The sequence below is a fragment of the Malania oleifera genome, chromosome 8, assembly GCF_029873635.1.
Source record: "Malania oleifera isolate guangnan ecotype guangnan chromosome 8, ASM2987363v1, whole genome shotgun sequence".
Lineage (NCBI taxonomy): Eukaryota > Viridiplantae > Streptophyta > Magnoliopsida > Santalales > Ximeniaceae > Malania > Malania oleifera.
In genome coordinates, this window is record NC_080424.1 from 7,793,293 (window position 1) to 7,820,294 (window position 27,002).

General features: G+C 34.7%; 2 protein-coding genes across 3 annotated transcripts in view; one reads left to right on the forward strand and one right to left on the reverse strand.

Moving 5' to 3' along the window:
- The first annotated feature begins 401 nt into the window (after positions 1 to 401).
- LOC131162563 (beta-1,2-xylosyltransferase XYXT1-like) lies at positions 402 to 19,178 on the forward strand. Its single transcript, XM_058119178.1, has 6 exons — positions 402 to 481; positions 6,808 to 6,928; positions 7,293 to 7,520; positions 16,289 to 16,451; positions 16,647 to 16,721; positions 17,968 to 19,178. Exons 1-6 carry the CDS (start codon positions 402 to 404, stop codon positions 19,176 to 19,178), a joined length of 1,878 nt encoding a protein of 625 aa, XP_057975161.1.
- A 2,659-nt stretch (positions 19,179 to 21,837) lies between these two features.
- LOC131162013 (protein translocase subunit SECA2, chloroplastic) overlaps positions 21,838 to 27,002 on the reverse strand; it is a 77,111-nt gene continuing 71,946 nt past the window's right edge. For both annotated transcript variants that reach the window (XM_058118108.1, XM_058118107.1), the window contains 6 exons: positions 26,517 to 26,571; positions 26,289 to 26,358; positions 25,958 to 26,147; positions 25,730 to 25,853; positions 22,262 to 22,336; positions 21,838 to 22,141 (listed from right to left, as the gene is read on the reverse strand). In XM_058118108.1, coding sequence (XP_057974091.1) covers positions 21,977 to 22,141; positions 22,262 to 22,336; positions 25,730 to 25,853; positions 25,958 to 26,147; positions 26,289 to 26,358; positions 26,517 to 26,571 — 679 coding nt within the window. In that variant the 3' untranslated portion in view covers positions 21,838 to 21,976. The remainder of the gene's footprint in view (positions 22,142 to 22,261; positions 22,337 to 25,729; positions 25,854 to 25,957; positions 26,148 to 26,288; positions 26,359 to 26,516; positions 26,572 to 27,002) is intronic.

Genomic DNA, 27,002 nt, shown 5'->3' on the forward strand with positions numbered 1-27,002 from the left:
ATTCATACTTCCAAACATAGAGTAAAAGTCTTTAGAACGTCTTCTTTTTTACTTTTTTTCTTTTTATTTTAGTAATTGAATTGCCATATTTTGTCATCTTGAAAATTGCTAGAAATGATAAAATTAGTAAAAAGTTTACTTCCTGAGATGAAAATGAGATTTTAAAAATAGATTTTATTTAGGTATTTACAAAAAATAGTACATTACTTAATTTTCAGTTTTCCAATATTTACGTGGTAACTTTAAAAAACAATAGAACATGTTTTTGGACTTTTATATCCAAATTCAAAAAATTGGAAACAAGTGGGTATTTTTACAATTATTTAAATAATTTAAAATAAAAAAATTTTGACAACTTAAAACGCCTTAGTTTACCCCAGCGAATTATCAAGAGTGCGTCAATGGGTGGGTGGCTTTCACCTCCGGATTTGGTGTCGCGACATAGTATCCAAAGTAGCGCAATGGTAGCTGCAATTATCGGGTTATTAAAAAAAAAGCGTATATGTGCGACTATAGTCATCAACAACACAATAAGACAACAATTGTGGGTCTATCGGGATGTATGAATCCTTTTTCACCAATTCATCCGGTAAAAGATATTTTCTTTGACAACTTAAAAATTATTAAATCTTTTTTTATTGCCGCATTTCGAGTTATTTTATGTCTATCCATTTTTTTCTAGTACCATTAATCATACCTAACTATTCTTGAAGTTGTTACTAATAGGAAATATAAAAGACCAATCCTACAATAAGAGTAAAGCAATCCTCAGTTTATGAGTTAGAAGTTCAAACACTGAACTAGGATTTATGTAAATTTGAACAAATTGCATTACAGATAATTATATTAAATTTTTTCTTAATAAACACAATTTTAAATTCAAAACATGAAATTAAATGTTCTTGAATTATGTTTGATTCGTGGAATTTATTTTCTTAAGAATTGATACATTATATGTAGGGATTCACTAACTTAGAAAAGAAAAAAAAATGTTATTTTCATAAAGTAATTAATAATATAAATTTTATTTTTGTCCATTAAAAATGGAACAGAATAAGCATAAACTTTGTGATAGTGAGTTTTGAAAATAATCATTCCTTGAAGTATCATACTCTTAGAATAAATACTCGCAAATAAAATAGAATCCACTTAATAAGTTAGAATAGAACAAAATGAAATAAAATTGTTCTTTAGAATAGTTTGTATTCACAGCATAATTTTTATTCTATTCTCCTCATAATGCATTTTATTCTAATATATCAAAGTTTAAATAAACTTCGGGAGAGGTCCCTGAAATTTTGAAACTTAAGATCATTGTCTTTTTGTCAAATCTCTAGGGTGGTCAATTTCTTTTGCCCAATTAATAATGATAATAAAACATTTATTAAATAAAATCTAGTAACATTCACTCATTTTTTCAAAATATAACACTCTGTCCCTTGAGTTTAAAAAGCTACCACAAAATCTCTTGAGCTATGATCTCATTGATAAAATAAACCTTTCGTTAATTGGCCGTTAGTCAACCGTTAAGTTTAACGAAAAAAATAAATTTCATCCTTAATAAAATGACAATTTTACTCTTTCACTCAATTTTGATATGATAAATTAAGAAAATGGCATTTATTTAATAAATTAATTTAAAAAATTGGTCATTTAATTACAATATGATTTAAAAATTAAATGTATAAGTGGTCGAACGCCCAGTGACAAAGTCAGATCAATTAGTTGACATAAGCATAACAACATAATTAAATTATTATTTTAAAAAAATAATAATTATGAAAAATAAAAACACAATTTATTAAAGGAAAAATTTATTTGGTTCAAATTTATTGTTCTTAAATGCAATTTATTTATGAGGCATAAACCACTCTCTCTCTCTCTCTCTCTCTCTCTCTCTCTCTCTCTCTCTCTCTCTCTCTCTCTCTCTCTCTCTCTCTCTCTCTCTCTCTCTCTCTCTTATAATAAAGTGAAAATTTAAGAAGAAACCGTAAAAAGAAATGTCTTAGTATCACCCTCAAACACTCCCAAACCACTTTGTCACTCTTTTATGTTTCCATCTAACTATGAACTAAATATCATAGAGCACCTGCGAACCTGAACCTCCTCCCTGCTACCAATGTACGTATGTCCTCTAATCCCAACTAAATTATCTTAAATGAAATCATACAAAAACAATATAGATTCATGTTGAATTTGGATCTAGACCTAACCCAATCCAATTCAAGATTCGCTATTGGGAGTTTCATAAAAAAGAAGATATGATCACTGCAAAGTAAGATTTAGGAGACATTAACGTTTTATGACATAACATGTACATTACTTGATTTTTGCATCATTGACTTGTCAGACTTCTTGACTTAAGTGTACATTTTTCATGCATACTTCGCATATGCACTTTCATCAGCGTCTTGTAGCTTACATGCTTTGAATGCTTGCTTCATCTCTTAGGATATTGAAATCAATTTCCACAATGAACTTTCTTCTAAACTTGGGGTTTATGTTTTCACATACCCTTGAGAAATCTAAGGTATGCGGGGCTTTTGTCTTTCATAAGGTCTCTCAATATTTAGTGGTCAGACAAAGCAAACCTTTAATTTGAAATAAATTTAATAAGTAACTAATCCTTGTAGGGATCATTAAGGGTTATGTCTTCGCAAACCTTTGGGGATCCTGAGGTGAAGGTAGCTTCTGTCTTACGTAGGGTTATATAATATCTAATGACTTGGTAATCAAATAAAAGGAAGAATCTAAGTCTTGATCAGTCAATTTCAAAGGTAATCTTAAGCTAATCAGTTATCGCCCGTCGGACATGTATAAAGGGGTGCTAGTACATTTCCTTTACATAACTGTAATATTCCCGAATTCAACCTGATAATACAGACTATTGACTACCGGTTTCCTTGGACTGAGATATAGTTTAGAGACCAATGAATCGGTAGTATATTAAATAGGTTTTTTAACCTCACCTAGAGTTAAAAATAGGTCAGTGAAGACTCCATTGGATTATATTTCAATCCATTTCTCACCATATATATATATATATATCCATTTTCATATGATCTTGAGCTCGCCATTTGGTGGAGGCGATTCAGAGATTTAACCCCTTTATTTCGGAAGTTGACTCTTTGGAATGTTGCGACAAAGTGTACAGCCAATAGCCATCTCTTTTAAAATTATTGTTAGAAAAAAAAATATTACTAGTTAGATTATAATTTTTTGACCTTACAAAATTGTTTGCTCTTTAATTATCTTGAATTGGTTGACCAAATCATAGAAAATAAAATCGCTCAAGCTACTACCCAATTCAAAAGGAAATCTTAGGAAATTTTGGGAAACTTCTCTCAATAGTTTTTTTAAAATTTTTAAAGTGTGAGAAAAAATATTTTGTATGATATTGTGGATATAAGTGAGGCCTTTGGATATGAGAATATTATGTATTCTTAATCATCTTTTTTGTATTCTTTCAATACAGTATATTGATATCTGCTCATTGCAACATCCATGAGTATAAGCTTTATCGTTGTATTGCATTTTTTTTGTGTTCAATTTCACTTTGTTGATGTGATCTCAAGAGCACATTTTGAAAGGATGAAAATACAACTCTTGTAATAACCCTAAAAATGACTATACAAGATTAGTGGGGTGATTCCAAAAAAAAAAAAATTTTTTTAATTAATTTAAAATTTTAAAAATTTAAATAATGAATTAATTAATTAATTGAGTTTTTTTAAAAAAAGAAAATTAATAATAATTAAAATTTATTTTTATTTTATTAATAAAATATATAATTATTAATATTAATTTATTATTATTATTATTATTATTATTATTATTTTATCCTAACATCTTGAAGCTTCAAAGAAGCTTCAAGAATTAATTCCTGCAGGTTCCCCCCCCCCCTATCTTCTTCTTCTTCTTCTTTTTCTTCTTTCTTTTCTTTTCTTTTCTTTTCTTTTCTTCTTCCTGCACGCACAGACACTCTCTCTCTCCTCTTATTCTCTCTCCCTCTCTCCCCGATTTCGTAGCGAATTTTCGCCCAATCAAAAATCAAAAAATGCCGCCGGACTCTATTCTCCGCTGCCATCATTTCTACCGGAGCGGATCGGTGGTAGGAACGACGTAGGTGTATCTCCTGAGGTAAACTAATTTCCCTTTCTTCTTTAATTTCTTGCAAATTCTAAACTCAATTGACGAACGAACACTACCACGAGAATTTAGGGATAATTCTCTACAAGTCTAGTGGGACAGAATTCTTGTGGGGTCATCGTGGGCAAAACCCCAAATTTGAGGTACGGGAGTTATTAAGGGGCTTATTTTTAATTAATTAGTATTAATTTAAAAATACTAAAATGTTGAGCATCTGGACTTGAAGTAGGATTTCTGGAATTTAGGGCTCGGGTGAGTGCCACAGGTGTAATTTTGGGACCCGCAGGCAAAATTCAGAAAATTAAGTGGGGTGTTAAATATTAGTTTAAATGTTAATTTGAGGTATATGGAGTTTAGGGAAGGTTAGATGGGTATTATTTTGAGAAATAGGTTAATTAATCTGGGAAAAATGTAAATTTGCAGGAGTTGAATTTCGGACGCCAAGGGCGTAGAATTTGGGTGTTAATGAGTCTCTCAGTGAGCCAAATAAGGGGAATAAATTATAATAGTATTTTTAGAATTATTATTTGAATTAATATGTGAAAATGAGCATATGATATTTTGTCTGAAAATTATTATGATATAAATATCAGATAAATTGTGTGGCATTTGAGTAATTGTAAATTGTGATATTTCTGAGTGTAAAATATAACGATGAGTAATTTCTGAGAAAATATTGAAATGAGAATTACTCATGTGATTAGTGAGTAATAATAATATAGTATTTATATTTGAGTAAAAATGTTTTGCCTAAAAAATGAGATTTTGTGAATTACTGATATTGGAAAATAATGAAATGTGGTATTTATTTGTGAGTAGAAATTATTTGCATGATAAATGAGTTTGTACAAATTGTTGATATGAGTATTTTGGGAAAATGTGAAAAATACGTGAAATATGATATATAATATTACGAGATAATGAAATGTGCATAGAAAATTATGAGAATATTTATATTGAACTGAATTGTGATATACTAGAATATAATTGATGAAATGTCAATACCGCACAATGATTACGGGTATGTGGTACTAAACCCTGTTGGATGGTTATGATATTGAGTACGATACCGTTGCTAGTGGTGTTAATGCAACCACACGGACTCTTGGAGCATGTGACGTGACAATCGATTGTGCCATTTTGTAGGGTCGTGGGCCCCCTAAGTCCGGATCAGGGTTATAGGTCGGTCAGTTGTACTACAGATGCGATATGTGATATGATATTTGATCTAACCGGGTTGGCCAACCGCGGTTAGATCTAGCCTTCGGACCGCACAACCTTGACCATAGGGGGAAGCATGGCGTGGATAGAAAGATCCTTAGGGTGGCCATGAGTTACAGACGCGATGTTAGTATTTGATACTGAGGATACTCATGAGTCGGAAAGTAAAATGGAAACGAAAAGTGAAAGAATGATAAAATTGACTAAAATGAAAAAGAAAATGAAAGAAAGAATGGAAATTGGGAAATAAAGAATGATAAAATTGAGAAATGGAACCGTGTGAGTTGGTAATATTCATATTTGAGGCGAAGTGAAACTCTCCGCTTGAGGGCTTGCTGAGTAAGGTGAGTGCCCTAATAGGTATCATATGTGGCCATACGTGGTTGCATAGTGTGTTAGGGCAGAAAGAAGTTACCTGTATGGGTGGGTAATCTTCCCTATTCTCAGGAACTTCACGGTAAATATGTGTTGGAACTTATTGAATTTGAGAAATGATTTTAAAGCTTATGAAAGCTTGTGTTGTATAATTATATGATTATGAGAATGTGTATATCAGTGTATTTTCTCAAATGAAACAATGATTTGAAAAGTAAAGTGTATTATAATTGAACTCATATGGCCACACACTGTAAATAATTTATTCCTTCTTACTGAGATGTGTCTCACCCAATTTATCTAAATTTTTTAGGGAATAGAGATCGACCGGGTGATAGAGCTCCATGATAATAGGGAGCTAGAACCCTGATATACAGGGTGAGTTTAGACTAGGGAGGTGTGATTTCCTAGGGTTGTATAATTTTTTAGTATGAGATAGTATTGTATAAATATGTATGTTAATACTTTGGATATTGTATTCTAGATGTTATAAATATATTGTCTTCCACTATTCGGTTGAATAAATAAAATAATTTTTTACCCGGTACCCAATGCAGGTCGAGTTGTATGAATGATACTAAGATTGTTGACGTGGCCGATTTGTGAATGTTATGGATAATGTGTAATTATTTATTTATTATTGAGGAAAAAAAATTGTACTATAATCGGGGCGTCATAGTTTGGTATCAGAACCTAGGTTGCTAGGTTCTATAGACTTTAATAGACAGCAGAATACAATACGAGAGTATAGGAGTGCATTTTGAGGAAAATAGGTGATGAGTAGACTGAAATGTAAGTTAGTGGTTGTTTGAGGATAAGGTGAGAATTTAGGGTTCGATCTTACGGCCTAGAGACAGGGGTACCGGGGTTGTTTCTGTGTTTTTCCTGGGGTGGCGATTTCAGGAAAATCATGGATACTACCGCTAGGTCTTGTTTCTGAGTGGTAGGACTGAATCTTAATTGGGGATTTAGGATGTGGATAGAGGAATAATTTATGAGTTATTGTAGTGTATGGGTTGCGTGATAGTGATTGTATGCTAAGATTTGTTGTTTCCTTTGCAGGATGGATCCGGGAAATAGCAACACGAATGTGGGAAGTGATGGAGTAGGACCTTCTAGTGTGGGTGGTGCAGACCCTGACGCGGTATTGCATAGCGTCACTCTACAGGTGATGGCTGGGATGGTGAGGAGCTTGAGGGAGCAGAAATGCACGATCGAGCAGTTCACGCGTATGCGACCCTCATTTTTTCTAGAGGAGCAGACCCATTAGTAGCAGAGAACTGGGTTCAGGACATAGAGGACATACTGGCAGTCCTCTCATATACAGACGAGCAGAGGGTGTTTTTTGCCACATTTAAATTGACCGGGGAAGCAAAGCGTTGGTGAAGGTCAGTGAGATTACTTGAGGAGTAGAGGCCTGACCTGTAGCGATGACGTGGAGTCGCTTCAGGGAGATTTTCTTTGAGCAGTACTTTCCCGCTACATTCAAGAGCGCAAAGGCATCAGAATTTCTGTATCTGACATAGGGGTCTATGACGGTGCAGTAGTACACAGTGAGGTTTCTTGAATTGTCCCGGTTCGCCCCGTATATGGTGCCAGATGAGGAGAGGAAGTTTAAGGAGGGTCTGAGACAGAAATTGTATGAGCATGTGGTAGGTTTCCGAGCTCAAACCTTCTTAGAGATAGTGGACAGGGCTACGGTGATCGAGAGCGGCATACAGAGAGGCGCAACAGCCCAGAGCCAAAGGAAAAGGCTCGCGCCTTCTGATTTTCAGGCAAGGCCCAGTCGAGGGCCATGGAGGAGATATGATAGCAGAGGGGGACGACAATAGGGAGGAGGAGATCGAGCAGTACAGGGTAGACAGATGCCCCCTCCTTGTCCCAGATGTTTGAGGAGGCACCCAGGAGAGTGCCGAGCGAGAGAGGTTGTTTGCTATCAGTGCCATCAGCCTAGGCATATTGCGCGGAACTGCCACCGGTAGCAGCTGTTCCTCGACCGTACAGAGGAGGCTACCGGGCACCTTGAGGTGGACAGCAGAGGAATACTGCGTTGGCACGAGTTTATGCGCTGACGCCTAGAGCTGCTAAGGCGGCAGAAGATTTGGTGACAAGTACGATTTCAATACTGTCATTTAAAGCTACTGTTTTGTTTGATTTTGGGGCGACGCATTCTTTTATTGCCCGAGATTATGTTAAATTGTGTGGGTTTGAGCCTCAGTAGTTAGAAATTAGTTTGTCTGGTTCTACGCTGACTGGGGCTATAAGGATATGTAGAAAGGTACTCAAAGACTGTCCGGTGGATATTCAGGGGAGTCTTTGTTAGCTAATCTGGTGGTCCTAGACATGCATGGGTTTGAGATAATCTTGGGTATGGATTGGCTAACTGTCCACTATGCTAGCATTGATTGCCATCAGATAGTGGTAGTATTCAGACCTCCAGAGGGACAGGAGTACAGATTCGTTGGATCACGTGTGCGCACCCCACCTCAGTTACTATCCGCTATTCAGGAACATGGATTGCTATCAGAAGGTTGTCATGGATATTTAGCCTATGTGAAGGTAGTATCAGAAGGGAGGCTGAGGGTGGAGGATATCCCAGTGGTGAGGGACTTTTCTGATGTATTTTCCGAGGATTTGCCGGGACTACCTTCTGATCGTGAGGTAAAGTTTGTTATTGATTTGGCTCCGGGGACAGCACTGATTTCAAAGGGCCATATAGAATGGCACCGATAGAGTTGAAAAAATTGAAAGAGCATTTGTAGAAGCTATTATATAAAGGGTTCATTCGGCCCAGTGTGTCGCCCTGAGGAGCATTGATTTTGTTTGTGAGGAAGAAGGATGGGTCGATGAGGTTATGCATCGACTACCGGGAAATAAACAAAGTGACTATTAAGAATAAATACCCGCTCCCGCGTATTGATGATTTGTTTGACCAGTTACAGGGGACACAGATCTTTTCGAAGATAGACTTACGCTCTGAGTACCATCAAGTGAAAGTCAGGGTGGAAGATGTTTCAAAGACGACATTTAGAACACAGTATGACCATTATGAATTTCTAGTTATGTCGTTTGGTTTTACGAATGCTCCTGCAGTGTTTATGGATTTGATGAATAGGTTTTTTCACCAGTATTTGAATCAGTTTGTGGTGGTATTTATTGATGATATACTGGTGTATTCGAAGAGCCCAGAGGAGCATGAGGAGCATCTGAGTATAGTGCTACAGGTGTGAGTTCAAGAAGTGTGAGTTCTGGTTGAAACAGGTTACCTTCCTTGGACACGTCATATCCAAGGGTGGTATTTCTGTTGATCCGAGTAATATTGAGGCGGTAGTAGACTGAGTACGACCAAAGAACGTGCACGAGATCAGGAGTATCCTGGGATTGACTAGGTACTACCACAGGTTTGTTGAGGGCTTCTCTAGACTGTCAGGGCCACTTACCCGATTGACTAGGAAGGGAGTGAAGTTTGAGTGGTCTGATGAATGTGAACAGAGCTTCCAGAAGTTGAAGCAGTGACTCATCACTGCGCCTGTGTTGACAATTCCTTCAAGAGAAGAGGGGTTCATAATTTACGATGATGCGTCCCATAAGGGGCTTGGATGCGTGTTGATATAGTGAGGGAGAGTGATAGCCCATGCCTCACGATAATTGAAAGAATATGAGAAGAACTACCCTACCCATGATCTAGAGTTGGCAGCAGTTGTTTACGCACTGAAGATTTGGAGACACTATCTATATGGGGGTAGGTGTTAGATATTTACTGACCATAAGAGTTTAAGGTATTTCTTCACGTAAAAGGAATTGAATATGAAGCAGAGGAGATGGTTGGAGCTAATAAAGGATTACAACTGCACTATCAGCTACCACCCGGGAAAGGCTAATGTGGTTGCTGATACTTTGAGTCGAAAATCAGTGAATTCATCTATATCTGCAGTGGCGATTCATCATCCGATCCAGATGGATCTAGAGAGACTCGGTGTCGAGCTACTAAAGGGCGATCACTAGGCGTTCATTGCTAACTTGGTTTTACAGCCGACTCTATAAGAGAGGATTAATGTAGCTCAGAGGAATGATGCAGAACTAGTAGAGCTTGTAGGAAAGGTATAGGACGGTCAAGAACCAGAGTTCAACATTTCAGAAGATGAAGCCTTGAGGTTCCATACCAGGTTATGCGTTCCTGCCGATCCTGAGATCAAGAAGGTCATTCTGGAGGAAGCACATCGGTCCTTGTATACTGTACATCCAGGTAGCACTAAAATGTCCTTCTGGTGAAGCAACATGAAGAGGGAGATAGCCCAATATATGGATCAATGTTTGACGTGCCAGCAAGTGAAAACTATGCACTAGAGACCGGCGGGATCATTACAACCACTTCACATTCCTGAGTGGAAGTGGGAGTATATAGCGATAGATTTCGTCACAGGATTACTGCAGGCGTTGCGTGGACAGGCCGCTATTTGGGTAGTGGTGGATCGACTGACGAAGACTGCCCACTTTTTGCCAATCAGAGTTAGCTACTCCATAGGCAGATTGGCTGAGTTATATATCCAAGAGATAGTTAGGCTCCACGGCGTCCTAGTGTCCATAGTTTCAGATAGAGACCCACGGTTCACATCTCGTTTTTTGAAGAGTCTGCAAGGGGTCATGGGTTCTCAGTTGTCGTTCAATACAGCTTTTCATCCTTAGATAGATGGGCAGACGGAGAGGATGATACAAGTTTTGAAGGATATGCTGCGAGCATGTGTGCTGGACTTTGGAGGTCGTTGAATGCAATATCTGCCACTAGTTGAGTTTGCATATAACAACTGCTACTAGGCTAGTATTGGGATGGCACCGTATGAGGCGTTGTATGGTAGGAGGTGTCGATTCCCATTGTACTAGGATGAGGTTGGAGAGAGACACGTATTGGGGTCAGAGCTGATACAGTAGACTCGGGATAAAATCAGACTAATCAGAGATAGGATCAGGACAGCGTAGAGTCGACAGAAGAGTTATGACTTGTCTGCGAGAATTGGAGTTTGACACAGGAGATCACGTATTCCTGAAGGTGGCACCACTGAAAGGTGTTATGAGGTTCGGAAGGAAGGGTAAGCTGAGCCCTAAGCATATTGGACCATTCGAGATTCTTGAAAAAGTGGGTCCAGTTGCCTATCATTTAGCATTACCATCTAGGATCCATGACGTATTCCACGTTTTTATGCTGAGGAAATACGTCCCAAATCCCTCCCATGTGATTAGCTATGAAGCACTGGAGTTGAGAGACACTTTAACTTATGAGGAAGTGCCAGTGCTGATTCTTGACTGGAACGAATAGGAGCTACGCATAAAGAAGATTCCACTGGTAAAAGTTTTGTGGTGCAATCATGCCGTTGAGGAGGCTTCCTGGGAACTAAAGGATCAGATGTGCCAGAGATACCCACACTTATTCAGTGGAGCTTAGAGTTGAGTCAATCAAGTGAATGGAATAATATTGTATATTTTTATTTGTATAGTATAACGTAAGAATTATAGGGTTTTTAATTTTGAAATATGAATGACTTTGGGAGAATTTTTGAAAAGTTGTAGTCTCCCTGAACCCTCATTGTAACCACGGTGTTCCTCCGCCATAAGTGAGGGTAATTAATAAAATTAGAAGTATTTCCGTTAAGGATGAAAAACAAGGGAATAGCAAATTTCGAGGACAAAATTTTTATAAGGTGGGGAGAATGTAATAACTCCAAAAATGACTATACAAGCTTAGTGGGGTGATTCCAAAAAAATTTTAAAAATTCAAAATTTAAGAAATTTAAAAATTAAAAAAATTAATTAATTAATTAATTAATTAATTGAGTTTTAAAAAAAATAAAAAGTATAATAATTAAAATTTATTTTTATTTTATTAATAAAATATATAATTATTAATATTAATTTATTATTATTATTATTATTATTATTATTATTATTATTATTATTATTATTATTATTATTATTATTATATCCTAATATCCTGAAGCTTTTTTGAAGCTTCAGGAATCATTTCCTGCATATTGCCCCCCATATCTTCTTCTTCTTCTTCTTTCTTTTCTTTTTTTTTTTTCTTTTCTTCTTCCTGCACGCACAGACACTCTTTCTCTCCTCTCATTCTCTCTCCCTTTCTCCTCGATTTCGTGGCGAATTTTCGCCCGATCAAAAATCGGAAGATATCGCCGGACTCCATTCTCCGCTACCGTCATTTCCACCAGAACGGATCGGTGGTAGGAGCGGCATAGGCGTATCTCCTGGGATAAGTCAATTTCCCATTTTTCTTTAATTTCTTGCAAATTATAAGCCTGATTGACGAACGAACACCACCACGAGAATTTAGGAATGATTCTCTACAAGTCTAGTGGGACAGAATTCTCGTGAGGTCGTCGTGGGCAAAATCCCAAATTTGGGGTACGGGGGTTATTAAGGGGCTTATTTAATTAATTAGGATTAATTTAAAAAAGCTAAAACATTGAGGATCTGGAGTTGAAGTAGAATTTCTAAAATTTAGGGCTCAGGTGAGCGCCACGATTGTAATTTTGGGACCCACAAGCAAAATTCAGAAAATTAAGTGGGGGTGTTAAATATTAATTTAAATGCTAATTTGAGGTATATGGAGCCTAGGGAAGGTTAGATGGATAGTATTTTGAGAAATAGGTTAATTAATCTCAGAAAAATGTAAATTTGTAGGAGTTAAATTTTGAGCGCCAAGGGCCTAGAATTTGGGTGTTAACGAGCCTCTCAGTAAGCCAGGTAAGGGGAATAAATTATAGCAGTGTTTTTAGAATTATTATTTAAATTAATATGTGAAAATGAGCATATGATATTTTGTTTGAAAATTATTATGATATAAATATCAGATAAATTGTGTGGCATTTGAGTAATTGTAAATTGTGATATTTTTGAGCGTAAAATATAATGATGAGTAATTTCTGAGAAAATATTGAAATGAGAATTACTGATGTGATTAGTGAGAAATAATGAAATATGATATTTATATGTGAGTAGAAATATTTTTCCTGAAAAATGAGATTTTGTGAATTACTGATATTGGAAAATAATGAAATGTGGTATTTATTTGTGAGTGAAAATTATTTGCATGATAAATGAGTTTGTACAAATTGTTGATATGAGTATTTTGGAAAAATGTGAAAAATACGTGAAATATGATATATGATATTACGAGATGATGAAATGTGCACAGAAAATGATGAGAATATTTATATTGAACTGAATTGTGATATACTGGAATATAATTGATGAAATGTTAATACCGCATAATGATTGCAGGTATATGGTAGTAAACTCTATTGTATGGTTATGATATTGAGCACGCTACAGTTGTTAGTGGTGTTAGTGCAACCATACGAACTCTTGGAGCGTGTGGCGTGACAGTCGACTGTGCCATTTTGTAGGATTGTGGGCCCTTTGAGTCCGGATCAGGGTTATAGGCTAGCCAGTCCTACTACAGATGCAATATGTGATATGATTTTTGATCTAACCAGGTCGGCCAACCGCGATTAGATCCAGCCTTCGGGCCGCACAACCTTGACCATGGGGGGAAGCATGGCGTGGATAAAAAGATCCTCAGGGTGGCCATGAGTTACAGACGCGATGTTGGTATTTGATGTTGAGGATACTCATGAACCGGAAAGTAAAATAGAAACGAAAAGTGAAAGAATGATAAAATTGGTTAAAATGAAAGAGAAAATAGAAATTGAGAAATAAAGAATGATAAAATTGAGAAATGGAACCATGTGTGTTGGTAATATATATATTTGAGGCGAAGTGAAACTCTCCGCCTGAGGGCTTGTTGAGTAAGGTGAGTGCCCTGATAGGTATCAGATATGCCCATACGTGATTGCATAACGTATTAGGGCAGAGGGAATAAATAAAATAATTTTTTACCCCTTACCCAATGCGGGTCAGGTTGTATGAATGATAGTAGGATTGTTGACGTGGCCGATTTGTGAATGTTATAGATGACGTGTGATTATTTATTTATTATTGAGGAAAAAAAAGTATACGAAAATCGGGGCGTCACAACTCTTGTCATAATTGTTTCGCATAAGTAATAGGTCGTTTGACAATACAGCTGAATTACAATTTTTTTTCTTCATTATTTTGTTGTGGGAGTTTGTTTCATAAATATCTGAATTACAAATCTAAAAAAATAATAACTCAGAATCCTTGTCATATGCTTTTATGATGGTAAGACAATATTTGAATAATTTGAAAATAACGGTCGATCAAACCTCAAATTTGATAGAATCAATCCATTAACAAATTTGGAGACTATATTTGTGCAAGCTCTTGTGATTCTTGATCAGGTGTGACAGTTTATGTTTATATAAGTTGTCGAATATCTAAAGGGATGCTCTTGTGATTCTAACAACTTCTTTATTGTAATCTTCACCAACTTGGGCATCAGAGCGTTTTTGAGAAGCTAACGTTGCTCACCTCATTTTCTATGCCTACACACAAGAAATTCTTATATGAGAAGCCCCGTCTCTAATCATGAGGTATGTCTAACCAAAAACCATTTTTTTAAAGGCAAATTCTCGAAAATAAAAAAAAAATTTAGAAGCTTCTAATCCATTTCCTCCTGTAAATTATAATGTTATTGGAAGGTCCTATGCATTATTGTGGGAGGGCAATACTCCATTGCCAACTCCTAAGCATCTAGTGCTCTCCAACACACAAAAAACAAGACCTTAAAAATATAAAACACATTTTCAAATTAGTAAGGCATGCACAAACGCATACCTTTGATTATTTAAGAAACAATAGTTTTGAACTAAACTAATTAATAATATTCCTACTCCTACCAAATCATGCATCCCACCAAAGCACCGCAGTCCACATTTTGTTCAAATGTCTCACTCTGCCTAACCAACCACTTCTTACCCACACCCACAAGTTTTTTTTTTTTTTTTCATTTCACAATAAGTAGCAATGCTAATTCAATTCCGCCGACAACCTGTAACTCAGTGAGCCGACTCAGTGTCAAATCAATTCAACCATGTTAGTTTCCTATTTTGGGATCCAAGCATGCTTATCATTGCAATCTACATATGTTGGAGCTCCAATGATATTAAATATGAGAGAGATTTGTGGTTTTATTTAAATTGGAGATTTGGAAAAATATTTGTAAATTATTTTCTATATGTTTTTTCTCTTTATACAAAACACTGATAAGACACAAATTAATTTACTTAAACATAATTTTATAAGATCAAATTTTGGTTCATTAAAATAAAACTCAACAAAAGTTGCTGATGAGAATGGTAAAGTGGATAGAATTAACTCTGAACGATAAATTAAAGAAATTAGGTAAAACACTGTATACAAGATAGGATGAGCGGGACACATATTTCACATTGAGTTAGAAAGCAGGTTTGCGTACATGTGTAGGGATAGATCTCTATTTTATTTTTCGTGTCTTTGAGAAGATCTAGGCACTTGAAAACATAAATCAAATAACAATACCATTGAAGAGGAAGTGAATGAGTTATTTATGTTAGTGGTCTAGGAACTAATTATGGAGAGACGTAGGCGAGGAATAACTTGGACCGAGGAGATATATGTAAGAATTTGATAATCCTAATCTATCTGTGGGTAAATGGATTATATTACACATGCATGAACCCCTTTTCAACATGTTGGGCGATCTAGAATTTGATCATACTAATCTATTTGTCGAAGGGTAATATTCTAGATTACATAATATGCTGAAAAAGGGTTCATGCGTGTGTAATCTACTCCATCATATGAGACATAAGACTTCCTTATTGGTTTTTCTCGTTTTCATATTTTTCTTTACTTTTCTTAGTATCTTCTAAGTTTCGGAGGCACTCATGTTAACTAAAATTATACACCCACGGCATCCTACTAACTCAAGTGAGTCGAGTCGACCCACTCAACTTGTGAACTCATTTTTGAGTCTAGATACAGCCGAGTAGAAATTTTGAGAAGACTATATATTACGTGCATGTCTGCAAGTTCTACGGAGTACACAGTTATTTACCATATAAGCATTAATATATATACACATACATGTATGTATTGGAAGGTTGTGAAAAGGACCTTTGAGGTTGACTCTTGAGAGAGCAACCTCTGGCTCTTTTTTTAACTTGTTTTTCGTATAAATATATGGAAAGGTATGGCCTTTGAAAACTATCACCCAACTAAAATTTCTATTTTATATATATATTGCCTAAATAATATAAATTAATATGACAAACGTGTAGAGCAATCATTAATTACGTAAATTAAGTATGCATGTCTCCCCCCTCCAGCCATAACCCTTCCCCTATATATATATATATATATTCAGCTATAGAAGTTGTCATATATTCAATATTAGGTAATGAGAGAGGTTGCAAAAGAGACTTTCTTACACGTACAACAGAACTAGCTGGCTAGCTGCCCTCTTGAATCAGAGAGAGAGAGGTGATCAGGTAGGTTTTGCAGGAAGATATCGGGAATGAAGAGTAAGAAGTATTAGGTAGTAATGGTGTTTTAATTATATGGGAAGAAGATGATGAGGACGAAGTACGATACGATATTAGCAAGAAGCTTTAGTAAGGAGGAGCAGAGGAAGTTCGGATGTGGGGCTTTTGTGGGCTGCTTCCTCCTTGCTTTCACATTTTTCATGGTTTTCAAGCCTTATGATCTCACCCATCTCCCAGCAGTACTCATGCGTGAGTCCCTTCCTACCTACCCATGTAGTTCCATTAACACCTCCTGCATGCAGTATTAATGGTAGACCTCTTGCATGTGTAGCTCTAAACGTAAACAAAGCATGATCGAGCTAGCTTTACCCTCTTACATGAGTTTCTGCATTTTTGGTATGATTTTCTAACTTGCTTCCATGCATCAATGTATATTTTTTGCAGCAAATTTGCAGTTGTCAATGGGGATGCGCTTTAGGTTGCGAATGGTTGAGGAGACAAGTGGCTCTCAGCACATAGGTATGCCCAAATTTTGTCGTCTGCAGCCATCATAATGATCCATGACCATATAAATAGTAATAAAATGATCAGATTCTCCTAATTAAATGAATCGAGTTTGAGTCTCCAACACTACGATTTTTTATTTGAGACAATACTTTAGTATTTAAGTAGAGAAAGGTAGAGAGACGGGTTCATTATCCTGATGAATTAGTTGAATGTCCAAAGGGCCTCGAATACCATCGTTTCAATATAATAATAATAATAATAATAGTAGTAGTAGTAGTAGTAGTTAAAATTAAGGTTATCTAGGCATAGAGTAACCTTCATAAAATGATATATTATACGAAAAAAAGTCCTATCACCATAAAGGACATACAAATATAATTTTACGTCTATCCCCATACATCCTATTTCATGAATATATAAATATAAAAATCCTTGCAAGAGTAATCTCTTTTAAAATTATTATATTTTTATATAATATGTATTGTATTCTCATTATATTTCAGGTTATTCTTAGGAAGGCGTATTTTGCAAACTAAACACATTCTAATTAACGGTTATTTAGTTGGGAAAATTAATTTTTTATTTCTTATATTTTAATTTTTTAAAGGATATCACTTTTTTTTTTAATTGTTCAACATCCATATGAAAGTTTTTTTTTTAAGAAAAAAAAAGTGGCTTATATAACACAAAGTGAAAAACTAATTACCTAAACTAGTTTTTATATTAAGTCAGCACAAGCTCATACGAAAAAACTAAAAAATAAAATGCATTTTTAATTTAAAAACTCAAAAAGTAAAGGGCAACTTATTTTTCACAACTGGACATACAATTTTGTAAAAGTAATTCAAAAAGTCAACGGAAATTGTGATTAATTAAGCTCAATGTAATTTTCACATTCAAATTCTAAAAAAAAAAAAACATTTAAAAAATTAGCTCCATCTCCATCCGGTATATAGTTAACCCTTCTTTGATATAATAATATGCCCTTTGTATTACCTCACCAGACAAGAATAAAAAATCAAATAAGAAATAAAAAGCACTTCAAATCATCAAACAAACAAAGCAATGCGTCGATTGATTAAACATTTAAAAAAAAAAAAAAACATTATTCTTAAGAACTTTAAGAATAATGTTTCTTTTTTTTTGTTTGGCAGTAGTCGCAGTGCAGGTCATACTTTCTCTACGAAAAAAAAATCATATTTTTTTCATAAGCATGATCTATGACTTAATAATTCATTTTGTGTTGTTGATTGTACAGACACAACAAGAAGTGAGGCAGAATTGGAACCCATATGCAAACTATTGGAACCGAGATCAGACTATTGTAAGATCAATGGTGATATAAGGATCCATGGAAAGTCTTCCACCATTTTTGTTGCTTCATCTGATCCAATGGGCAATTTGGGAGCAAACAGTACTACTTTGGGAGCAAACAGTACTACTTCATGGAGCATAAGGCCTTATGCTCGAAAAGGAGACACAACAGCAATGGAGTCTGTGAGGAACTTCTCGGTAAAATTGGTCAGTAACCATGACCATGAACTCCCAAGCTGCACAGTAAACCACAGTGTCCCATCTGTTCTTTTCTCTCTTGGAGGGTACGCAGGAAACCATTTCCATGACTTCACTGATGTCATGATCCCTCTCTATTCGACTTCTCGACAATTCAACGGCCAAGTTCAACTTCTAGTGGCTGATACAAAATCTCACTGGGTTTCCAAGTTCAAAGCAATATTGAGAAAATTGTCCAACTATGAAATTATCAACATTGATGGAGAACACAATCAAGTGCATTGCTTCCCAGGAATGATAGTTGGCCTTTATAAACAACGCAAGGAACTTAGCATTGATCCCTCGAAATCTCCGTATTCAATGAGAGACTTCAGGGAATTCTTAAGAAGCACTTACTCCTTAAAAAGGGCTACTGCAATCACACTAGGATCAGATCATGGAGGTAAAAGGCCAACAATGCTTATCATTTCAAGAAGGAAATCTCGATCTTTTATGAACGAACGCGAAATTGTTAAGATGGCTAGGAGGTTGGGGTTCAAGGTCATTGTTGCGGAAGCTACAGCAGACTTATCAAAATTTGCAAAAATTGTGAACTCTTGTGATGTGCTGATGGGTGTGCATGGAGCTGGCATTACTAACATGGTTTTCCTTCCTGAAAGGGCAATTTTAATCCAAGTAGTACCTTTGGGTGGGATGGGATGGTTAGCTAAATATGATTTTGGAAACCCTGCAGCAGAGATGAACCTTAGGTACTTAGAATACCAGATAAAGGAAGAAGAAAGCAGTTTGATAAAACAGTATCCACTTGATCATGTTGTTTTTAAGGATCCCTTTTCAATACACAAGTTGGGATGGAACGCAATTAGGTCAACATATTTGGACAAGCAAAATGTAAAGCTTGACCTTGTTAGGTTCAGAGCCACCCTTTTGGAAGCCCTTCGGTTGCTGTACCAATAGAGATTTGCCTTCATTTTTGTTCAAGGTTAAGTTTTTTTCTTACATGAAATTTTTACCCTTTTTTGTGCAATCTGTTTTGAGTGTTCATTGTTAGTTGCAACTTGCATAAATCCCTCGTATTTAGAGTTCTTTCTCTATGTAACACTATTTTCAGCCTGTCATAGGATCCCCAACCAAATTCGTCCTCAATACAACTCCTTTCCTTTAAACTCCTAATGCTCATCCTCCTAAATTTAGGCAAATCAATGGGTCTATCTATGTTTGCAATATATATATATATATATATATATATATATATATATATATATATATATATATATATATATATAGATAGATTGGAAAAGGAAAAGATAAAAAGAAGGGGAAATGCCCTACCCTCTTTGTGGAAGTTAAGATAACTGATCACATAACCAAGGCCGCCCCTTCCAAAAAGCAGGCAAGTTAGGTCAACCACTAACCAACCATATAGAATTTGACGCATGTATAACTTAAGGGTAAATAGATTAGCTAGGCATGCCTAAGAGGGCTTTCATCCAGACACCATAATAGAATCCCTAATCTAGATAAGCCATATGGAATGATTTTGCTACACCTTAATAAGGATCTATTATGGTATTCATTACCTGTAGGTTTCAAAGTCTAAATTATGTGAGAGATCATTTTGCCATAACATAAGCCTCTAACTAACCATGGACTTGAAAATAAAATTTACGATTTTGTTAGGGTCAATTATAGGGCCTCCTTGACACTGAAATTGATCTTAATGTTTTTTTGATTTGGTAATCTAAACCTTCTTAGTACTTGATTCAAAGATTTTTATTTTGAGCTCTGAGCTTCTTAAAAACTTTTGATAAATTTATGACGGTTTATCTTCATTTTTAAGTTTCTTAATCTTTAGCAAGCCTCCCAACATGTTTGTTGCATTTTAGAATTTTTGGGGCTTTCCTTGCACTACTCGATAATCATGGCCTTTCGAAATTTCATTTCGAATTCATCACTTGAGCATATTGATTTTTGGCAAGCCATTCAATACTCTTGATGTGTTTGTTACATTTTTTAAAGAATTTCTAAGCCTTCCTACCACTTCTAGGATTATTTGTGCCTCTTAATTTTTGAATTTTGAAGTTTTGATTTTTTTTTTTTATAATTTTGAAGATCATTTTAATTCTCTTTTTTTAAATTTTCAGAATTTATATTTTTTTTTATATTTTTCCTTTTCGAATATTTTCTTGACTTGTGTATTTGTTTTTTTATCTCTTAGATTTTCCTAAAATTTCCCATCTTGCAGATTTTTTTATTTTTTATTTTTTTTGCTTTCAATTCTCCTTATTCTTTACCTTTTTCATTTTTTTTTTAATCTTTTTTATTTTTGTTTCTGCTCTTTACTATTATAACTTAATTTTTTCCCCTCATTTTCTTTTAGTTTTTGTTCATCATCTAATTTTCTCACTTTTGTTTGTATGTATGTTTTATTTTCTATTTCTGCTTCTTAGGATTTTTGTTATTTAATTTCTTTGACTTTGAAGAACCCTCATTTTTATAAGTTTGTGACTTCTGGTTTTTCAAAAAGATGAAAATTGGCCCTTTCATTATAATTCTCTGTTATTTTTTCAATTTTACTTTTAGTGTGCTTTGAACAAAAAAAAAATTTTTTTGAGTGTTTTTTATTTTTAAAATACTAATCTCCTTTTAAGGAAATTTTAGTTTTTCTATAGACTTTTATTTTTTTTTTTTTTTTTTCTAAAAGAAAGAGGGTTTTTATTTTTTTTCTAGAGTTTCTATTTTTTGTTTTAATTTTCTTAATTTTTTGAGTATTTAATATGGATGGTTTTTTAATAAAGGAAAGTCGTTTCTAGGGTTTCTATTTAATTTTTTGTAAAGCAACACTTGTATTTAGAATATTGCAATTGAACCCTTTTTAACACCTTGCTGGTAAATTTTTGCACTCAATCCTTGCTCTATCTAATAATTTATTCAACAGTAACCCTCTGAAGTTGATCTTCGATTTCAACTAGAAATAACATTATCTTAAAACTCGTACCAAACTAATCAGTTGCACACGTTAAGTCTCTTAAGTTAACTGCCTATCTCTTTAATTACGATGATAAACACAATACAGTCAGATTAATAAGTTGGAAAAACTGTAAAAGAAGTGCCCCAAGCCACACAACTTTCTACTTTACGAAGGTAGGAAGAAAATAGTCACAAAATATATAGTCTTACTCCTACTTTTATGCAGAGTGACTATTTCCTTGACTCGAACTCATGACCAATCAATCAATAAATAGTAACCTTACCATTGATTCACGACCCAGAAAGAGTGCTCTATATAATTCTCGAATCAGAACTTAATTTTTCTTGCAATTTAACCCTACATGCATAATCCATATTAAATACCTGTAGAATACAAATGTATATACAGAGGCTTCAATGAGACAAGTGAACCCTACATAACAAATACATAAACAAATATTGGTTTTAAAAGGGATCTAAGACATGAAACTTTTAGTCTCACACATCTCACCAGCTAAACAAACAGTAGACTATCGAGTCCACAATACGGAACAACCTTAAACCAAGCCCATTAATTTGCAGAAGGAAATGTAAAATTATCTAATCATGAATGGTTGCTCTCATGCTAAAGAGGAAAAAAATTAGAAAAAATGATTTTTGTCAAACATAATTACATAAATATTGAAGGTACAGATACCATGTTGTACATGAAAAAATGATAGGTACCTGTAGCTGTAGAAGGCAAAAATTTTAGGAACACATTTAACTTGGAAACCATTCTTCTCTTATGATACAAATATTTCTTGAGACTCCATTGGGGATGACCAGTACCGGAGGAGTGATTCTACAGTTAACCTTCGAGTTGCGCTGAGCATTGAGATGAAAAATCGACAACCATCAATTTTGTACTCCTCAAGAGGATTCCTGTGCCCAAAACTCCTTACATTCACCTGTAAAGCCTCCCAATTTAAGTCCCAGTGTTTGGAAAGAAGGGATTTTAAACAAAAATTGAGAGAGAGAGAGAGAGAGAAACAAAAAAAAAAAAATGAAGAGGAAAGCATATGGGATACCGCTGAACTAAGCCTGTTCATGTTTACAAGATGATCCCTCCAGAAGCAATCCAGAGTCTTTACAAGGACTTCTCTCTGCATCCCAATTAAAAATAATAACAATGAAAGTTGAAAACAAATATAAAGTTTCAAGTAGGCTAGTAAGCAACAGCCATAACGCTTCCAAGATTGTAATAAGCTGATACATTGGCATGGAAAAAAAAAAAAAAAAACTACTCCCCTTCCAAATCCCAACTCTTGGAAAAAAAATTCAAAGCATTCAACAGCATGTCCTAATTGCAGAACAATTATTAACCACATAAAATTTCTAATGCTCTTGAGGTTATACCTAAAGAAAACCAGATGATAAATGCTTTAATTTTTATTTGTTCTTGAAAAATTCATGTCACATATTCTTTAATCCACAGATAGTTTACCACAATGGATGGCCAACACAACACCAATTCCCCACAATGGATGGCCAACTCAACACCAATTCCTTCAAACTGTGAAGCAAGGACAGAATCTCAATACCCCTTACCACATCTTGCTTCTGTTGTGTTACACAAACTCCTTGCTAGGATATGTCCTAGTCGTGAATAAGGTGTTAACAGTATAGGCCTACAGCTCATGATACTCCCACAGGAGCTCATTCAGTATATTGCCAGGTGGAGATGGGCTCATTCCACCCTGCATTTAAGCAGGGTTTAAACCTCGTATCAACGAACCAAGTGGTAATTTACAAAAAGGGGAATGATTGTGGTTAAAAGAAAAGGACTGTAAAGTTCCAAAGAGAGAAGAGCACTGGAGGATGTTAGACAAGAGTCAAAACACACACGCACGCACATGGAGAGAGAAAGAAAGAGAGTTTCCTACTCAGGATAACATCTTTTTTACTGAACATTCCATAACAGCTAATCCGCTTATGTTTTATGTTCAATGATCTAAGAGACAGCAATCTAAACAATTTTGACTTCAAGAAAGGTTTGAATACCATGACCCCCTTCAGCTTTCTACAAGTTTCCTGAGTGTTTTGACAGGACTGATCCATAGTTCAAAACCGAGCAATTGAAAAACGAAAATGGGGTTATTGGGGAAAACCAAAGGAAAAGAGCAGGGGGCCATCATGAACAACGGTAATAAAAATTGTTAAAAGGTGTTATAAAGGTTGGGTTTGGTTCACAGAATGGAACTGGATGGGAATGGTGTAGTCATTATATAAGGATATCATAGTGTACAAGAAATGGTGTTATCATTCTTAGGCAAATGAACATGCAAATCTTTGGATTATTACAGCTAACATGGAATAGGCCAGAAATGACTTTCCAAAACTAGCCATGGGAAAGTTTACCCCTATTCTATTCCATGGTAAGTGGAATAATATCAATTTTTTACATTGTCATTTGCCTAATGGCATGGCCTCCTTTTTTTACACTATTATATCCCTATACAATAGCAATATCCAAAAATTGATCCTATGCACAATACAAAATTTACTTATATGTAAGGGTATTTCACAATAAATTTGGTCTGCTACAAAATGGGTGGGATGCTAAAGTGGGAGTTAACATTACTTATCAAGTCCTTGGAAGTTTGTGTCTCGGATTTATCATTATCTTTTTCCTAATGTCCAGTATAAGAGGTGGCTAATCAGGAGAGAATTCATTTTTGGGAGGACCTTGGAGCAGGGGAGGTGCCTTTGGCTCCTTGGTAAAAATTGGGACTGCCCTCCATGTTGAAGGCTTTTAGTATTATGTTTATTGGCAAGGGAAAAGGATGCAGGAGCTTTATATTGGTGCACTACTATGGAAATTATATGGTGTGTTTGGTTGGAGAGGCGTGCTAGCATCTTCAAAGCTGTGTACTACTGACAATTTTCTTTCGAGTAGAGTACTTTGGGTGTTGACAAGTGATTTCTTTCGTGAAGGCTTACAGTAGGATTGGTTGTCCCCACTACATTTAGTTGTTTTTGTTTTTTCTGTAATACTATAGCTGGTTTCTTTTTTGTAAAGGGAGGGCTTCTTGTTCTTCTTGTTTTATTCCCCTTTTTTATGCATCGTCTTTTCTCTTATAAGTTTCTAACACAATTCTTTGCTGATCAATGTGTGTGTGTGTGTGTGTCTATATATATTCATGAGAACTCTCCCCTAATAACTAAGACTGAAGTTTTAATGTATAATATAAAAGTTAAAAATGAGTTTGTAACAATTAGGGCACTTAGTTGTGGAAAAAATTATATTTTATTTTAATTTTTCAAAGAATTACAAAAAAATTAGCTAATATTTTTAGTTTTACAACATTTGTTTAAAATAAATAAACAACAATAGGCACTATCTACCTTTGGAAATAGTTTTATTTTCATTCCTAATTTTTTAAATAATTACAAAGATGCCTCGTTTTCCAATTTTGTAAATTTATATTAAAAAAATTAGACAACATCTTTTTAATATTTTCTAGATTTTTCATTTTTTACTTTGCATATGAGCATGGAATTCATATCTTGGACTTTGATTTGTAAGGATTATGAATTGAGTTTCTTCCAAATCCACATAAATCCAATTCCGTGCTCCAAAATCCATAATCCCAAATAGCATCATATATAATTTTTGGAAAAATGAAAAATGAGTGGATATCTTCTTTATGTATATAAGAGGGATAAGGGATTCTCAGGAAATTATCGTGCTTTTGTTGATAACCCCAAACCAATCAATCGAATATTGATTAATATGTTGTAATTATAATAAATCCTTTAGTTCTTTTTTACTTAAATTCTTTCATTTTGATAGTTTTTGCAATTAGATGGATTATAAATATTTCCACAAATACCTCTCCGAATTGAAAATTCGTTGATAGTACAATTGATAATACATTTTTCCTATATATCCTTACTAGAAATTGTTAGTTTGAAAATTTCCCGAAAAGCTAATCATAGGTTCTTCTCTCCATCGGAACAATAGGGCTATTATTATCTTTGCTGTACTTATTTCGAAATCTAGAAATAAAAAATGAAAACCTGTTTTGGAGAACTAAAAACACTCTTTATTTACTACCTTTTTTATACAAATATTGGAAAACTATCTTTAAAAAAAAATTCTGAAATTCTTAAACTTCTTTAGAAAACTAAAAAAATGGAAAATAGAAAATGCTTTCCACAACTAAACGGGCCCTTAATATTTCTCTCTCGAAGATATTAAGCAAAATTGCAAATCACTATCTGATCCTACACTGGAACCATGCATGTAATGAAGACTACAATAAGAATGAGAACTTTCAGTCTGCTTGTTGATACCAAGTACCGACATAACTAGGATTAAATATTACGTAATTTTATGCAAGATTAAACTGCAATTAGCTGCATTTGGAGTAATTTTATAGCAGTATAAGTAGGAACCAAGATACATACTCAAGCCAGCTTAAGTCAGTCAATTATCACATAGAAACCAAGTTTTTTCATCTCCAGCAACTGAACACACGAAAGAGAGGACTTACCTCTATTTCCTTCACATACGTATAATCATTGCCTGATTCTTGCACAACATCTAAATATGAAGCAATTAGAAAATCTCCAAGGTATTTTCGAAGAAGATTGGAGGTTGATCGATACCTTCCATCCCTGCAATAGACGTAATAGCAGGTCATGCACCACAGAAATCACACGAAAAAAAAAAATCAAGGAAAAAACCTTTTAAATCTAAATAAAATTAAAGTTAAACTCACTTAGCCGAGTCATCAGAGCATATGTCAAGCCAACGTTTCAACGAAGAGCTTTTCTTGCGAATTCCTTTGAAAACATTTGGAGGAGTTGGCAAGCTTGGAAGGTAGAAGTTGTTAACATCTACTGAACTCAATTCATGAAGTTGAGTAAGAGACCTAAGTAAAGTTTCCTCTGTTATCCCTGCAAATGAATCTGGAGAGGCTTTATTTATAAGAATTCAAGTTGAGCATGGTAATCTGCGACTCTGATCCAGTCATTAATAATTCACAAAACCAAGGATAATGATCTTCAAAAAGAAAAGACAAAATCAAGGATGCATTCAAATAAACTCACCACTTAGTAGTTTTCCTCCAATACCCAAAAACTCTTTTAAAAGTTTACTCAAGCTCCACCTACTTGGATGCTATTAATGAAGGGAAGCAAATAATTAGAAAATGTGTTTTATGTTGTATAGAAGGATTTTTTATTTGTAGGGGGGAGGGGGAGGGGGAGGGGGAGGGGGAGGTGGTGGTGTGGGGGTGGGATGTGAAGCAGACAACATCCTTAAAAAATCTTAGCTACCTTCACTGGATCAACACTTCCAAAGACGATTTCATCTACCACTGCTTGCATGTACCTGTAAGCAGTCTTATGCTGATGAAAATTTGCAACTACAACAACAATCACACCAACAAAATGGCCAGAACACACAAAGCAAATCCTGAAAGCTGAAGGTTGAATGATTAAACATTATATTGACTACAAAAATGCCATTAAAATATCTATTAAAGTTATATATAACTATTTTAACAGTGATTTAAAAGAATTGGTACACAAGGACTAATATTTCATTTACAGTATTATAAAATGTCTGACATACTTCTGCATTTACATTTATGCAATTTAAAATACTTTATTTCTTATAAGCATGGTCTTAAATTTCAACAAAATGTTATCACAAGTGCTTTTGAAATTATATGAAAAAATAAACTTATTGAAATATTTTATTTAACCATTCATGTCTAAATTATCAATATTTGTATAATCAATAATTTTTAAATGATTTAT

Excerpts from the sequence above, each read along its gene's own strand:
- LOC131162563 (XM_058119178.1), top strand. The coding sequence starts at position 402 with ATGGGTGGGTGGCTTTCACCTCCGGATTTGGTGTCGCGACATAGTATC. Across the intron at positions 7,521-16,288 it reads TCGCGCCTTCTGATTTTCAG|ATGATGAGGACGAAGTACGA; the intron begins GCAAGGCCCAGT and ends TATGGGAAGAAG. Across the intron at positions 16,452-16,646 it reads TCTCCCAGCAGTACTCATGC|CAAATTTGCAGTTGTCAATG; the intron begins GTGAGTCCCTTC and ends TATTTTTTGCAG.